Here is a 17,700-nt window from a genome sequence, read left to right as displayed (position 1 = left end):
GAAGAGATGAGGCTGTTATATCTTCAAAATGGGGCCCCAACTAATGTGAGCAGCCATGGTAGGTTGTCAGAATCTACACACAGACTGTATAGCCCAAATGTGGACACCTGGCCATCACACCTCTGTGAGCTTGTTGGAGAAACTATGGAGTCCTTGACACTATCAGACAGAAAAGCATCATGTTCAGCCAATGCTGGGGCAAGAGATTGATATACAGTACATTGAGATATTGAGGATTTCCGACATGGTCATATTTGAGGTGTAAGCTCTAAACATACAATTGTAGAGCCTCATTTTGGCTGCTACAGTAAGGTATCCACTCTCTACCTACTTTGTGGTGAAATAAATGGAATTGGTTTACTGCCAATATGTTACATTGACTATTTATATGAAATAATTTAACATGTCTATTAAAGGTACATTCTTTTTTGGTGTTTTAGATGCAACATGGGCCGTTCCTGTGGGTAAGGTTGGAGGGGAGGTCAAACTTTCCATTTCCTACAAGAATGACCAGCTGTTCATCATGGTAATGCATATCCGTAGCCTGGTAAGTGCATTGGTTTCTGATAAATGCATACAAATAATAACAAAAAATATACAATGGGTGTTATCATTCTAAATTCATTAAACTAGCTCTTCACTACTGTGATACTGACAGCCACCGATCTGATACTAATGACCTGTCTTGAGGATAGATCCTCTTTATCATAGTAGTGGAAAACCCTATAAATATTGGTCATTTTTTTTGAAGCAGCATCTTCCTACCCATATTCTTTTCCAGTACAGGCAGGAATGTAGTGATCATCTTATTTTAATGTCTTGTAGGAGTTTTAAGGGGGTCATGTGGTTCTGTTCTTGCTCAAAGAACGCAGTCTACTATGATAAAATACCAACGTTTTCTACTTTGTATTTTACAAACTGTATATTATGGGGTTCCTAAAAAAAAAACAGTTTTCGAAATCTGTACAAGAAAAAGTTATGGGTCTTCTTTGTCGGAAGATATTTAACCCACTATTACGAAGAAATGACTGTGTGAGATTAAATTGTAGCTATGGCTATAGCTTCCATCTGTTGCTTGATGTATCAGGTATAGATAGTCCCCGGTGATTATACCGCTGTTGCTCTTTGGTTGCACAGCCAGGTAAATTACATCAGCTACTTTGCAATGTGTATTGCACAGTGATGACACCATATAGCAGCAAGATGCAGCAATTCACAGGAGTATGGCCTATACCGGTGAGGCACAATGTGTGAACTTGCGTTGCAACATTTTGTTGTTATATCAAGCTTAAAATGTCACGTATCAGGGGAATGAAACCGAGTGCCTGTCTAAGAAGTGGTCCTATACAACAACAGCATCGGTGATCCAAGAAACAGATGATGCCCTTTGTTCAACTGAAATATTTTATTCCTAGACTCGTACTGATAAATTTTAATTACAAATATTTATTAGTCATGTACAGAAACTACTTTTGTGTAGCACTGCAGGGGGTAGATTGATTACAAGATTTTTTTATACTGTGTACATAAAAAAATAACTGCTGAAGAACTGACTTAGGGCCCCATCACACATAGCGACTCACCAGCGATCCCGACAACGATATCACCTTGTCAGGATCGCTGGTGAGTCGCTACATGATCGCTGGTGAGCTGTCAAACACACAGCTTTACCAGCGATCAGCACCAGCGACGCCGAGTGCGCGGCGTCGCTGTGTACTTTAGTTACCAGCTCGCTAATGCAGGGAGCTGGTAACTAAGGTACACATCGGGTTTCTAAGGGGCACGCAGCACTTAGAAACCCGATGTGTATGTAACTAAGGTACACATCGGGTTTCTAGGTGCGGCACGCCCCCTTAGAAACCCGATGTGTACCTTAGTTACCAGCTCCTGGTCGCTGGTCTCCCGCCTGTCACACGCAGCGATGCATGCTGACCAGCGGGAGACCAGCGACCCCAAAAATATCCAGACATTTCAACAGCGATCAGCGATACCCGGCAGGGGGGCCGGTCGCTGATAGCTGTCACACACAGCGATCTCGCTGGTGAGATCGCTGTTGTGTCACAAAACTAGTGACTCAGCAGCGAGATCGCGGTGTGTGACGGGGGCTTAAAACTTCATTTTTTCTCCTAAATATTTTTGCCTATATGTGGGGCAATATGCAAAACTTTCCCTTTCAATCAAGGGGGCAGTAACAAAGATTTTTCTCTGTGAACATTTATTTTTTCCCCTCTAGGATGCTGCGCAATCATAAGAAGGCAGTGTGATAGAAGGGAAAAAAGCAAATGCTCACAGAGGAAGTCTGAGACATGCATGTTCAGTGTTATCTGGTAAATCTTGATGCCTGTCACTTGACCGCACTGAGATTCCCTCACTTCTGTTGCTTCCTGTTATTACAGCACCAGGAGAAGAGGAGAGCTGCAGAATGTTAGCTTCGGGCCAGTAAAGATCATTGTGGGAGTAACGTTTGTTACAAACAACACTCGACCAACTACAGCTGTCAGGGAATAAGGAGATTGACCAGGGGCGTAATGATTGTGGACGCAGAGGGTGCAACTGGGCCTGCAGCGCAGGGACCCTCCAGCTCTCTGCACTGCAATACATGCCACTGGCCGATCAGAGGCCGGCAGCTGATGTTGGCGTTCCAGTCACGAGCGGTTCGTGGCAGTGGCATAATGTTCTGCTGGTCGCTTGCAAGCAGCAGTCAAGTGAAGGAAGTGAGAAAGGCAAGAAGAATCGTTTATTTTTTATGTTTTGGAAAACAGTACAGACTTTATACGCGTAAGGGGTCATTATAAAAGGAAGGGGCCCAGGATGGAGGGTGAATATACTAGAATGTGGTCCAGGGTGGGGGTCATTTTACCAGAATTGGGTCCAGGATGGGGTCCATTATACCAGAATGGGGTCCAGGATTGTAGTCATTATACCAGAGTGGGATCCAGGATGTGGGTTATTATACCAGAATGGGGTTCATTATACCAGGATGGGGTTCATTATACCAGAATGGGGTCCACAATGGGGGACATCATGCCAGAATAGGATCCAGGATGGGGGTCATTATACCAGAATGGGGGTCATTATACCAGAATGTGATCCAGGATGGGGATCATTATAAAAGGAAGGGGCCCAGGATGATGGACATGTTATAGGATGGGGGACATTATACCAGGATAGGGACTATGATGGGGGGCATTATACCAGGATGGGGGACATTGTTACAGGAACGGCCCAGGATGTAGGACATAATTGCAGGAGGGAGCGTAGGATGCGAGCATTATACCAGGAAGGTGCCCAGAGATGTAACTTGAAATGACTTAAGATGAGAGACATTATTACAGGACGAAGGGACAGGACAATTGACATTATTACAGAAAGGGGCCAGAATGGAAGACGTTATTACAAGAAGGTGATATTATAAGGACACTAACAAGTATGTCTTTATAGGATCTAGAATGCTACAAAGGCCCTTACATCTGAGCAACATAGAGGTGGGGGCCCAGGTACAAATTTTGCATTGGGACCTATGAGAATCTAGTTAATGCACTGAGATTGACAGATACCTTTAGTGGGTCCAGAGCATTGTATGTGACAAACGCTGCTCCCTTGATGATATTCACTACTCGGGAGCTCCCACTCTGCAGCTTCCCCCACCCACCCACCTCCCTGGAGATTGAATGATAGGAAGCAACAGGGTGAGGAATTCTCAGTGTAGTCAAATGAGACATATCAAGTCTCACCAGATCATTCTGAAAATGCCCGTTTTGACCTTCTCTGTGGATACTTGCTTTTTTCCTCCTTTTTGATGCTGCCTTCTTATATTTCCCCATTGGTTGAAGGGGAAATTTTCATATTGGGCACCATAAACTTCAAAAGTCAATATCTCAGCAAAAGAGTAAAGAAAAATGTTGTGAAAGGTCCTCTGTAAAGGGGTTGTTCTATAAACAATACTGTGTCCATAGGAGTGGTGGTTCTCGCATGTACATCAGGGATTCGGTTCTAGTGAATGGTGGGGATCCCAGCAGTCACTCTCCCAGGGAGCAGGCATTGATAAATGTTGTTTATGGGATAACCCCCTTATGAAATTGTAATATATAAACCTAGAGTTTATATATCACAGTGCATGATGGTTTTTAGTGCAAGATTTATTTATTTTTCTTAAAATTTAACTTTATGCTGGTCATTCACAGATGTGAGAACAATTCTCAGTGCATGGCTTTACCATACCTTGTGTATGAAATGTTATAGAGAGTGTGTATTGATAAATAAGGATACAAAAATATGGCCGCCTTACCTATAGCAACAAACCACAGCTCAGCTTTCGTTTTTCTTCAGTAGTTGAAGGAGCCGTCTCATCTTATTTAATTGGTAAAATTTCAAAGTGCCTGTAAAAAGAAGCACTTAAAGATCTTCTTTGTTCTCAAGAAAGGAGGGCTTTTTATTACTATAGTTAACAGCATGCTGTCTTGCTTACTGCCCACCTCAGGGTTGGCTGGTCTCCTAGGTAAGGAGCATGTGCTTGTAAGCTGTTAGCTTGTAAGTGCTGTTCTTAGCTGGCTGGATCCATCTCCAAATCCCTGTGCTTCACCCATGCTGCAGAGGCAAAGCTGCCTCTGTTTGCAGAATAGTATAGCACCCAGTTCAGCTGAACCCAACTGTCAATCAAACTGTTCCCTGGAAAGCAGGAAGCCATGAGGCATAGCATGTTCCTGAAGACCACGAGACCACCTGATATTGTTTTTTTTTATTTTCTCCTGATCATGTGTTAGCTATCCATTGTTTCTTCTTAAGGCCCTGTCACACTAAGCGACTTACCAGCGATCCCGACACCGATATCAAGGTGTCAGGATCGCTGGTAAGTCGCTATGTGATCACTGGTGAGCTGTCACACAGACAGCTTCACCAGCGATCAGCACAGCGATGCCGAGCGCCCGGCATCGCTGGCCATCCCTGTAAAAAATAGAATCAAAATAAAAAATATAGTTATTCTCACCTTCCGACGTCTCGCGCAGCCATCCTGCCTCTCTCCACGCTCCGGTCCCAGTGATCCTTTGCGAGAATGAACACGAGATGTCACGGTCTCGAGGGATAACAAAGTCTCGCGGTCATTTGTGCAAAGGATCACTGGGACCGGAGCGTGGAGAGAGGCGGGATGGCTGAACAGGACATCGGAAGGTGAGAATAACTATTTTTTTTATTTTTTTTATTATTTTTTACACCTGATCGATGGTCTCCCGCCTGTCACACACAGCGATGCCTGCTGGCCAGCGGGAGACCAGCGACCAAAGAAATGTCCAGAGGTTTCTTCTTCAAAAGTTGTGACTCAGCAGCAATCTCGCTACCGAAATCGCTTAGTGTGACGGGGCCTTAAGGCCGGCACTCCGGAGCGGAGCGTGCAGCTCCATGTATTGCTGTGCGGCTGCACGCTCCGCTCCGGAGTGCCGGCGCCAGAGCTTGGTTTTAACCTGCGAGACTCGGCCGTATCTCGCTGTGTGTGATCCCGGCCTAATACAAGCATTACCACTCTACCTATCATGATTATTAATCATACCAATAACAATGCAGCCTTGCTGTTCTGACCATTGGAAATGTTTTAGCTCCATTGAGGACTTCCAAGGTGCCTGTCTTTTCTGGTCTGAGAGGGGTGCCAAAAATCCCTTTGCAAGTCTTCTCCCGAGGAAAAAAGACCTACGAAGCCTTCTCACAATGAAGCTTTTAATGTAAGCTTTGAAGGCATAGGACACAGTAAATAAATGCCACATATGTCTTTCACGACTGTGAAATTTCACTTTCATGCTCAACCCAATCCATCAAAGATAGCCAATTTCTAGCTCTTCAAACATCAAAGACCTCTTGACAAACCTAAAAGAAGAGGCTTCAGGCCTACCTGCCCAAACCATATTTATCTCCTCTCCCATAACACGATTAAAATCTCATTTGCAGCCCCCCCAGCAGTGCAATAAATCTATGCTCTTGGGTCAAAATAGCCGTACAAAAGGGATGAGGGATATTACCAAAGGCCAAAACACACTGAAACCCCTCTACATTACCATGTGGGAAAACAAAAAATGCCCATAATAATTGATACACAACATTATCAAAGAAAAGTTAATTTGGTCATGAATGTGAAAGCTACACCCACCCCCTTCAAAACCCCAAGGAATACATAGAGAAATAAAGAAGAAACGGTGGAATTTGAGACCTATTAATTTCCTTTTTACTGAGTGCAGTCAGAACTTGGCCATAGGAGTCTCAATAAGGCATGGTGCTCACCTGATCTGTCAGTCTTCAGGAGCACACCCATCATCCCTCCCGGTAAGCATGAGGCAGAGGAACTGTGAACTTGAATTAAATCAAAGCTGAACTGTGATTCCTTGCTATAGCAACAAGGCCAGTTTTATCCTCAGACTGATTTGATAAATTTGGGCAAATGTTATTTTTTATTTTACTGTTTTTGTGTGTTCCTGAGCAGCCACTGCAGGATAACAATGAGCCAAATCCATATGTGAAGATCTACCTGCTACCGGATCCACAAAAGACAACAAAGAGGAAAACTAAAGTGGCAAAGAAAACCTGCAACCCTACCTATAATGAAATGGTACATATTTCCATGGATGAGCTTCCAAACTGTAATTTTCTGTTAATAAGGCTGGTGTCAAATTAATACTGGACTTATATTGATTGTCCCATTACTCGCCCTAAAGATATCAGTAATGGCTGTCACAAATGTCTACTCAGAAAGCCTAATTTTCCTGTTTGTAATTTTATCCATGCTTTTCCTACATAGCCTTTTTATTTTTCAAATAAAAAGTGTAGATGAACTTTATAAGATCACATAATACAATAAAACATGACACTTTTAAAGGGAACCTGTCAAGTGAAAAAACACTATTAACCTGCAGATATTGGGTTAATCTGCAAGTTAATAGCCTTCTGAACCTGCCTGGCACCTACACTTGGAGCCCCACTGCCAGGAGAAAATTAATTTTATTTTTCCCAGCAACGTTTGGGTTTCAGTCACAGGGGCGAGACTGACGTGGGTTCCGTCACCGCTAGGTGTATCGAGAGCGGGTGCTGTAACCGCAGCCCCCTCACTAACTGACAGCTGGCCATTATACTGAGTCACTGACAGTGGAACACATGTTTTTAGTATAACTATGCATTTTTCATTAGTTCATGGTCATATTAGCATAGATGATCCTAAATCTTGGATAAAGCGGTTGTTCACTACTGGACAACCACTGCCTAAACGGATTGTCCCACAAACAAAGTACATTTTAATAAATAGATCTTTTTTTTTTTTTCCTGTGCTGAGATAATCTTATAAATGTGCCCCTGCTGTGTACCATGTAATGGCTGTGTCTGACCGTGCAGGAACATGGTCTGATCATACCACAGCTCCTGGGCATGGAGGAAGCAAAAGAGTATACAGACATTACAGTAGAGGATAACAGCTGCTGCTTTCTGTGAGGTAAAACATTTCCCTGCCTGTTTTTAAACTGTGTTTGAGGAAATCCTTCTTAGGCAATGGCTTCCAGTGTACACCCTAACTGCAGATAACAAATACACTTATATGTATTCCAAGATCTATTAAAGTTCCACAATTGGATGTGAAACTTATTTCTGTGAGGTAAAACATTTAAAAACAGGCAGGAAAATGTTTCATCTCACAGGAAGCAGCAGCTGTGATCCCGTGCTGTCCTGTCTGTACACTTTCTCTCGCTTTCTCTCCTGCCCAGGAGCTGTGATCAGAACATCTTCCTGTACGGTCAGACACAGCCATTACAAAGTACAAAGCAGGGGCACATGTATAAGATTATCTCAGCACAGGAAGATTTTTTTTTAACAGATCCAATTAACTTATTATTCCAAGATGTATGGATTAAAATGTACTTTGTTCGTGGGACAACCCCCTTTAATCAATTAAAACAATAGATACTCATCTCCCGCAGCAGAACCATTCCGGCAGTGTCTGCACTGCTATTGCCTGCCGGTGAGTGATATTGTTGTCACATGCCTGTTGCAGTCATTCAGCAGCCGCTGTTTGGCTGAAGCCTTTAATATTTCATCAGAACAGACATCCGACCTGACGGAATATTAATGAGCTGCAACCAATCAGAGACAGCTAACTGGCTGCAGCGGGTACATGACACAATAGTGTCACAACATCCACTGTGGGAAGTATCTATTGTTTTTATTGTAAGTGGAGTTTTGAATTGATTAAGCAGGTCGTTGACTGCCCCTTTTAATTCTTAAACTCAGAAAAATATGTACGGTACATTTTCTTTGTTTGTTTTTTTCCAGTTGGTGTATGATAAGATTCCTAAAGGAGATCTTCAGCAACGTGAGATCTGGTTAACTGTGCTCAGTGAAGAAGGATTTTGGGAAAATATTTTACTTGGAGAAGTCACCATCCGACTTAGAGATATAGACCTCAGTCAGGAGAAGATTTGCTGGTTCAAGCTTGGTTCTGCTAGCCAAATGGCTAACTAAACAACACTGAGTAATTCAACAATAGCATGTGTCACCGGTATGGCGACGGCTCTCTTCAATGCCTTGTTATGTCTATAAGGTTATTGTAACCAGAAACGAGCTCAAGGAGTTTTCATTTTAATTGACAACGGATAATAATATATATTATATTTCTTTCCAAGGTAATTCAAGAGACTGCAAATAATTACTGGCTTCCTTCTAGAGAAGGGTTTCAGACAAAGACTGGAAAAATTACAGTATGTTTAATAAGTTTACCTTGTGTCAAGGGAAGCAGTCTAGTACAGAATTAGCTTGAATTTACTGTTTCTTTTTTTTTCGGTGCGTGGGGCTGGGGCACGGGTGCTATTAATATAAATGGATTTGTCCATGACATTGGGCTATGTGCGCTAGAAGAAGCCTACCTGTTCATGACATTGGATTACGTACGCTAGAAGGCTACCTGTCCATGACATTGGATTACGTACGCTAGAAGGCTACCTGTCCATGACATTGGATTACGTACGCTAGAAGGCTACCTGTCCATGACATTGGATTACGTACGCTAGAAGGCTACCTGTCCATGACATTGGATTACGTACGCTAGAAGGCTACCTTTCAATGACATTGGATTACGTGCGCTAGAAGCCTACCTCTCCATGACATTGGACTACGTGCGCTATAAGGCTACCTGTCCATGACATTGGACTACGTACTCTAGAAGGCTACCTGTCCATGACATTGGATTACGTATGCAAGAAGGCTACCTGTCCATAACAATGGATTACGTACGCTAGAAGGCTACCTGTCCATGACATTGGATTACGTATGCAAGAAGGCTACCTGTCCATAACATTGGATTACGTACGCTAGAAGGCTACCTTTCAATGACATTGGATTACGTATGCTAGAAGGCTACCTGTCCATGACATTGGACTACGTGGGCTAGAAAGCTACCTGTCCTTGAAGTTGCTCTAAAACTCCTAGACCTGTGCATCCTGGAGAATTTAGATATTTTACACGTGCAGATTGATCTAAGCACCTTTTTAATGCAGCTGCATTGGAGTTGTATGTATCTTGTTTTACACTTCTCCACACTTTGTTTTATTCTTGCCGTTGTATTTATTTTATTTCTACAGCTAGGTCTCCTACTGGTTCTTTTCCTCTAGAACAATTTCTGAAAACTAACTAAAATGCAGTCTTGTTAAAGGAAAAACAGTTAAGATATATCCAATTATTAACAGATGAGAGGACCAAAGCCCACTGTACCTAGCGTGGAATCCATATTCCAGACAATGTTTGTGTATAAGGGCTAGAAGTTCTGGTAAATTATTATTTAAGGCCTGAAAGTGAAGATTGTGTATATATACCCATAGATCTTGTTTCTTTCTTTCATCATAACATCCGGGAAAACACTTGAATCCTGCATTGCTCTGATTTTAAGGTTCTCCTAAATAAACCCCATTGGAAAAATAACAAGTTACTCACTCAGATGGACTGCCTTTGGTTTAGATGTATGAATTAAAATAACATGATGTTTCAGTATATGTAAGTACATGTAAAATAATATTGTGGCGTTTGAAACAAGGGGACCATGTGAGGGTTCTCCTTAGTGGTTATGTCTTTGCACAGGCCAGTAATTGCACTCATAGGATGCCAAGAAATTTTATTGACTTATATAATATTCTTACTGATTTTTTTTTTTACTTGAAAGAGTGTGCAGGATATTATGGACACACACAAAAAAATAATTTGACCTTCTCCATACAGTAAAATGTTTTTACTACAGTCTCTCCAAAATATGAAGAAATCCGGGTATTGCTGAAAGTGGAGGTGGCACCTATAATTGTTTTAAGATGAGAATTTGGACTCTCATATTCTGTGCACCTGTACAATTAAGAAATTGCTTCCCAAGGAGAGCTGCGTTCAATAGGGCAGTGGTTCACCTGCCCCTGCCAATTTGTGACCACTAATACAAAGTTTATGATAATGTGTATGTGCTGAATAAATGATGTTATTCTGAGTTCCACAGTATTGATGTCTAAATACAACTTTATGTGCTGTATCTATTATTGGTAAATCTTTTAAAGAGGTGTGCTCAACATTGGAATTTCTACTCTATCCATGGAAGGCGGTATAATTATCCAATTGCTGGGTGTCCAACCACTGGGACCTCCATCGATCCCGAGAATGGAGTGTGACTGGGGCGGAGGACGATCATGGGCACTGCTGACACCATTCCAGCGCTGAAATAAAAAAAAGCATCAGCATGGTAGACACAGATGTGCAACAAATTTATCTACATTAGCACTTATATAGTAAATGCCTGCAGTATTTATTCCAAACATAACAAAAAATCATACCTATTTAATGATAATTTCTATATACATCATATTATACACTATGCTGCCCAGCGCCGACATGGTACCAAAGTTTAGCTCAATGGAAATGATGGAAGACATAATTATGCTGCTAATTTTATACTGACATACTAATAAAATCACAAGAATTTGTATGGAAATATTACCATTTTATCTTTGCATCAAATGTTTTGAGCTACTGTAGATCGCATTAGATAAAATGTAAAAAAAAAATATTTTAATGTTAATATACACTGCTCAGAAAAAAAATAAGGGTGCACCTAAATTACATATCTAATCTACATGAATGAAAATTTCAAGTTGAAAATCTTTGCTAATATAAATTGTGAAATTTATTGGCGTGGATATGCCATACCCATGTACTCGTCTGTATTATTTATCCACACATTACAGATGAATACCGGTTATTCCAGCAAGTTGACACATTGGCATGAGTTTCTTTTTTTTCTGAGGGGGGGGGACTTCCTAACAAAAAAGATTTGTTAAAGCAGTTTTCCCACAAGATAAACTTATCCAGCATCAATTTATCCACAATTCTATGATTTTTCGCTGGAAGTATGACCATTGAGAACTCCAGTGATTAATAATAATAGTAATAATAATCTTTATATAGCGCCACCGTATTCTGCAGCGCTTTACAGTTTCAAACACAACAGTCATAGGTAACAACGTTAACAATACAATAATTAAAGCAAAATAAGCCGAACCTGCTCGTGAGCGCTTACAATCTACAATGAGGTAAGGGAGATACAAAGTACAGGTGTGTATTTACAATGATGGTCCAGCCATCTTGAGGGAGTGGGGGATAGATAGAGATAGTGAATGGGCTATGCACACATATAAAATGACTGAATAGGGATCGGGATAGGCTGCTCTGAACAAGTGTGTTTTGAGGGAGAGCCTAAAACTATGTAAATTGTGGATGGTCCTAATTTCTTGGAGTAGAGCATTCCAGAGGATTGGCGCAGTGCGGGAGAAGTCTTGAAGTCTGGAGTGGGAGGTACAGATTAGTGCAGAGGTTAGTCGAAAGTCATTTGCAGAGCGCAGCGGTCGGTTAGGCTCTTAGACAGAAATGAGGGAGGAGATGTAGGGGGGTGCCGCACTGTGGAGAGCTTTGTGGGTGAGAACAAGTACTTTGAATTGCATTCTATAGTGAATGGGCAGCCAGTGTAACAACTGGCAAAGAGCGTACACGTCTGAATACTGATTAGCTAGATGGATGACCCTGGCTGCTGCATTATGGATAGACTGGAGAGAGGAAAGTCTAGTAACGGGAAGGTCAGTTAATAAAGCGTTGCAGTAGTCCAGGCGAGACTGGATCAAGGCGACACTGAGGGATTTTGTTTCCATGGTGAGAAAAGGGCAGATTCTAGAGATGTTCTTCAGTTGTAAGCGGCAAGAGTGGGCAAGAGATTGTATATTGGATGTGAAGGAGAGATTGGTGTCAAACATAACAGCCAGACACTTGCTGCCGGGGTGTTATTGCGGTGCCACCTACGGAGAGGGACATGTCAGATTAAGGCCGGTTTCACATTTGGGCTTCAGGGTGCAGTGACTGCCTGCGCACGGCCGCCACTAAGCCCCGCCCCTGTCGCGCCTCCGCCGTTAGGTCCGCCTCCGGGTGCATAACGCTGCATGCGTCCCCTATCTTTTTCACTGAGGACGCAGGCGCCGCAAAAACGCATACTGCGCACGGCCTGCGTCCACAGTGATAAAGATAGGGGACGCATGCAGCGTCATGCGCCCAGAGGTGGAGCTACCGGCGGAGGCGCGGCAGGGGGCGGGGCTTAGCGGTGGCCGTGCGCAGGCCATCGCTGCGCCCTGAAGCGCAAATGTGAAACCGGCCTTAGGGAGGTTAGTAGATGGTGGGAGCAGAAGAAGTTACGTTTTGGAGAGGTTGAGTTTCAGATAGAGAGCGGACATGATGTTGGAGACTGCGGACAGACAGTCACTGGCGTTCTGTAGTACAGCAGGACTTGACAACTATCCACACTGCCAAAAGTACAAATACCTGGTTTAAAAACAACAGTATCACTGTGCTCGATTGGCAAAAAAAAACCAAACCTGACCTTAACCCCATAGAGAATCTATGGGGTATTGTCAAGAGGAAGATGATATTCTAATTTTGTGTGAAGCACCTCTATATAGCACCTAAATTTACTCCAGACCACGGAATAGTCTATAGGTGAGCATTATAATTTTGAACAATTTTTTTGAGTTTTTATAGCAACAAAATGAACCCAAGAAGATGTAATACCCTATGGGTGAGCAACAGAATACAGATACATTTTTTTAACAAGTTTTTTTAGGGTTATATTCCAACAAAATGTACCCAAGAACACGTAATATTGTATGGCTGAGAAGTGTAACCCAGCAAAATTTTTAAACAGTACCCCAGAACACGGAAAAATGTGACCAAACAAGCAAAAATTTCAACCGCTTTTTTCTGCTGTGACAGAAAGCACATAATACTCTACGAATGAGTAATCTGATTCTGAAATATTTTTCTACACTTTTTGTAACTTTTACATACTACCATAATGCAACAATAACCGTGTTAAACTGTGTGGATCAATCATTGAATTCATAAAAAATGATGTGAAAGTGTAGTCGATGTATTTATACAGTCATAAAGGCTTTGCAGAAAGTGCAAAGTCATGCAGAAATTATGAGGAGGGTCAGTCATAATCCCCTGAAAGGCAACAACTGGTGGGCCACATTAAAATATTGAATATTACAAACACTTCATGTGCTGCTGTCTTCTGGTGGTGTGGAAAAGTGTGGGCTAATCTTGGCTTTGTTCATTTTTATGAGGGTGAGCTTGTCAGCATTCTATGTTGACAGGTGAAAGTGCCTTTCTGTTATGAAACCCCTTTCCCCGACAGCACTAAAAATCCACTCAGACAAGACTCTAGTGGCAGGACAGCACAACACTTCCAAGGCATAGAGGGATGACTCATGCCAAGTGTCCAGCTTTGAGAACCAATAGTTGAAAGTCGCAGAGGAAATAGGGAGTACGCTGGTTTGGTCGGACAGGTATTACTTGACCATCTTTAAAAACTTTTCCCTCGCCAAAAATACTCGGTCATCAGGAACTGGGCTGGCATCATGAAATTGACCCATGCCTTTCACAATATACCCCTACCTCTGCTGTGTGTCTCCCTGGCCTCTCCTCCTTGATTGGGCAAGGAAGCTTGCTACCTGCCGCTAGCGTTTTCTGATGGGAATTTTTTCAACATATTTTCCACAATGGCCTTCTGGTATAGCACCATTTTAGAAGATGTCTCCACCTCAGGAGGAAGAGATGCAAAGTTCTCCTTGCAGCAGGGGCAGGGGTATAGCATGGTGAGCAACCAGTACTTTTTTTAGCCAAGATGAATGGAACGCGAGGGTCATGGGAAAGGCAGCGGTACTTAAAGTCAGCAGTATGTGCCATGCCCCATACAGCCAACACGTCCCTGTCTCCACCATGATGATGACATTCCATCTCCTCCTACTCCCTCTCTTCCTCCTTATTTCCATCTTCAGGCCATCCACACAGGAGAGACCAGATGAAAGTTTTGTGGCTACTAGCCTCTGTTGCACTAGCCACCAGCTCCTGTTTCTCCTCTTCCTCCTCCTTGGCATACACCTCCTCATTGTTACCCAATCTGCGCTGGGCAGATGAGATAAGGCTGGGCTGGCTACAATCTCCCTGTGTTATGTCTTCCTCCATTCCCACCTGGTCCACATGCAAAGCTTCATGCTTAGTTGTGAGCAGCGACTGTTTAAGTAGGCACAGTAGCAGTATAGTTGCACTGACTATGGCATCAATGTCACTCACCATCTTTGTGGAGTCCACAAAGTCTTGGAGAACCAAACAAATTTCAGACATCCTTGCCCACTCTTCAGCCTAGACTGACCAGAATACCGACAGGTGTGTCGGAGCTGGTAATCAACCATTAGCCTCTTCTGTTCTGAAAGTCTTGCCTGCATGTGCACTGTGGAGTTCCAGTGCGTGGTGATGTCGCACATGAGTTGGTAAGCTGGCACTTGCATGTGCTGCTGCAGCACTGCCTGAGCGACAGCAGCTGTAGCCAACTTGTGGGAATGGGCGCTAATGCTGCGTACCTTGACCAGAGAAGCAGTAGCAAATCTGGGTAGGTTTTCAGAAACCGCTGAACTACCAAGTTGACCACATGTGCCAAGCATGTACGTGTGTGAGATTGCCAAGCTTCACAGCTTCCACCAGGTTATGCCCATTATCACACGGCATAACCATGCCTGGTTGGAGATTCAGAGGCAAAAATCATAGATGTGCCTGAAAAATATTCAGAATTGAGAGCCCTTAGTGGTTGATACCTTTTAATGGCTAACTGAAAAGATGGTAACACATTGCAAGCTTTCGAGACTACTCAGGTCTCTTCATCAGGCAAAACTAATACAAAATCTGAAGAGTCACATATTTATGCACAATACAGCACAGAAAAAATGCAATAGATGAGACAAGTGACGTGAAGCAGAATTATGATTATGGGAGAGGGAGAAACATAAATATTGGACCAGTTCATAGATAAGGAGTCCGGATGTTTTATTGATCTCTGCTTGGGGTCTCCTAATGTGCTGTGATGCCCCCACGAGGTCTTAGGAGCAAATTCCTTAATTGATGTAAAAAGACATAAATCCATGCGACACATTCATTCCAGCATTGAGAGTGTCAAAGGTCGTCATAAATTTATACTCACAGACTCTTCTCTCTCTCTGAGATGTGAAGTTAACTTTCAATACCAGTAATTTCATATCCCTGATGTCGTGGTCCATCATACAAAAATGTTTTGCCACAGGTAGATCCATTCTTTTTTCTTTTATTGTGTGACGATGAGCATTCATCCTTGTTCTAAGCTTTTGTCCTGTCTCCCCCACATACAGACCCCCATTTGGACATTTAGTACAAATAATTAAGTACACCACATTAGATGTAATGCAGCTGAAAGTACCTGGGACCTTGTAGTCCTGATGTGAATTGGGGATCTTTATCTTGTCCGTGGTCATTATAGATGGACAGGTTTTACATTTTTTCTGGTTGCAGGGAAAGGTTCCTCCAGCTGTAGGAGAGGACAGGGAGCTTCTGACAATGATGCTACTTAGATTTGGGGGCTGCCTAAAGCACAGTAGTGGGGGGTCTGGAAAAATGGATTGTAATCGGGCATCTTTTTGTAGTAAAGGTTGTAATTTCCGTGCAGCTCCCCTTAGCACTTCCAGATTTGGGTTGTAAGTGACTACTAGAGGCACCCGGTTATTTTCTTCTTTAGCTTTGTAATGTAGCAGGTGATTCCTTGACATTCTGGTGGCCCTTGTAATTTGGTTTTCAATTGTTCTTGGATGGTAGCCCTGATTCAAAAAGGTCTTTTTGAGGCGACCAAGGTGTTTGTCTCTATCCATGGGGTTGGAACATATGCGATTGTATCTGATGGCTTGGCTATAGATAATAGAGTTCTTTATGTGTTTTGGATTCAAACTGTCCCATTTAAGGTATGTTGGACGGTCGATTGGCTTCTGATACAGGGATGTCTCTATTTCATTGCTTTTTAGCTTAATGATGGTGTCCAAAAAGTTAATCTCAGTGCTGGAGTAGTTGAGTGTTAAATTGATGGTGGGATGAAATTGATTAAACTGTTCGTGGAACATCTTTAGCTGTTGCTCAGACTCCGTCCAGATGATTAAAATATCATCAATGAAGCGGTAGTAGGCCAAGGGCCCGATGGGGCATGAGGACAAAAAGTCGCTTTCAAGCTTGGCCATGAAAAGATTTGCATACTGTGGAGCCATTTTACTTCCCATAGCTGTGCCAGTCTCCTGTAGGTAGATCTTGTTGTCAAATTCAAAGTAACTGTGGGTGAGGATGAACTTTATAAGTTTCACCACAGCATCAGCATTAGTCCCTGTGTTTTCCATGAAGAATTTGCAGGCATTTAATCCATCTTGGTGTGGGATATTAGAGTACAAAGATTCCACATCCATGGTGGCCAGGATGGTTCCTTCTGGTAGAGGACCTATTGCTGCTAGTTTATTCAATAGGTCAGTTGTGTCCTGAATGTAGCTAGGTGTATCCTTCACCAGTGGTTTAAGAATACCCTCTACCCATCCAGATACCTGCTCAGTGAGGGTGCTCACACATGAATTAATTGGTCTTCCTGGATTTCCAGATTTGTGGATTTTGGGATGCATGTAGAATGTCCCTATTCTTAGACTCTCTGGTATCAGGTCATCACCGGCTCTTATGGACTGGTCAGGCAGACAAGATGTGCCTGTTATTCCTTTAAGTTACACTGCTGCGGTGTGTGATTTGTGTCCTAGAAAGATTAGCTTCAGCAGAGTCTGTTGCCACTTCGATGAGGCAGTGCTGCAGAACTTCCAGCTTCCTACTGATGTGGACGATGTGCTCTGAGATGCCATATTGGAGGGGAGGAGTTGAGGAGGAGCAGGAGGGGTGCAGGAACTGCTGTAGAAGGTGGAGGAAACCCTGATAGAAGTAGGGGCAGCAATTTTTGGCATCAGGAGCAAATGTGGCATGCCAGGGTGTGGCTCGGCCCCAACCTCCACAATGTTCACCCAGTGTTCCGTCATGGAAAAGTAACGTCCCTGCCTAAAAGCGCTTGTCCACGTGTCAGTTGTTAAGTGGACAATGCCAGTAAGTGCATTGGTAAGGGCACAGGTGATGTTCTTGGACATATGCTGGTACAAGGTGGGGACACCACACCAGGAGAAAAAGTGGTAGCTGGGGACCGAGTACCGAGGGACGGCTACCACCATGAGTCGGTGGAAATCCTCCGTGTCTACCAGCCTAAATGGCAACATTTCCACAGCAAGCAACCTG

The 17,700-nt window shown here is 43.0% G+C and overlaps 1 protein-coding gene across 2 annotated transcripts in view; it reads left to right on the top strand.

Moving 5' to 3' along the window:
* The window catches only part of PIK3C2B (phosphatidylinositol-4-phosphate 3-kinase catalytic subunit type 2 beta), a 133,252-nt gene extending 122,766 nt beyond the window's left edge, over positions 1–10,486 (top strand). For both annotated transcript variants that reach the window (XM_073587167.1, XM_073587168.1), the window contains exons 31-33: positions 441–547; positions 6,467–6,592; positions 8,299–10,486. In XM_073587167.1, coding sequence (XP_073443268.1) covers positions 441–547; positions 6,467–6,592; positions 8,299–8,487 — 422 coding nt within the window. In that variant the 3' untranslated portion in view covers positions 8,488–10,486. The remainder of the gene's footprint in view (positions 1–440; positions 548–6,466; positions 6,593–8,298) is intronic.
* Positions 10,487–17,700: the final 7,214 nt, after the last annotated feature.

Source organism: Dendrobates tinctorius, unplaced genomic scaffold (assembly GCF_039654945.1).
Source record: "Dendrobates tinctorius isolate UK_male_01 unplaced genomic scaffold, ASM3965494v1 ptg000098l, whole genome shotgun sequence".
Taxonomy (NCBI): Eukaryota; Metazoa; Chordata; class Amphibia; order Anura; family Dendrobatidae; genus Dendrobates; species Dendrobates tinctorius.
Note: the sequence above shows the minus strand (reverse complement) of the source record. Positions and strands in the feature narration are given on the sequence as shown.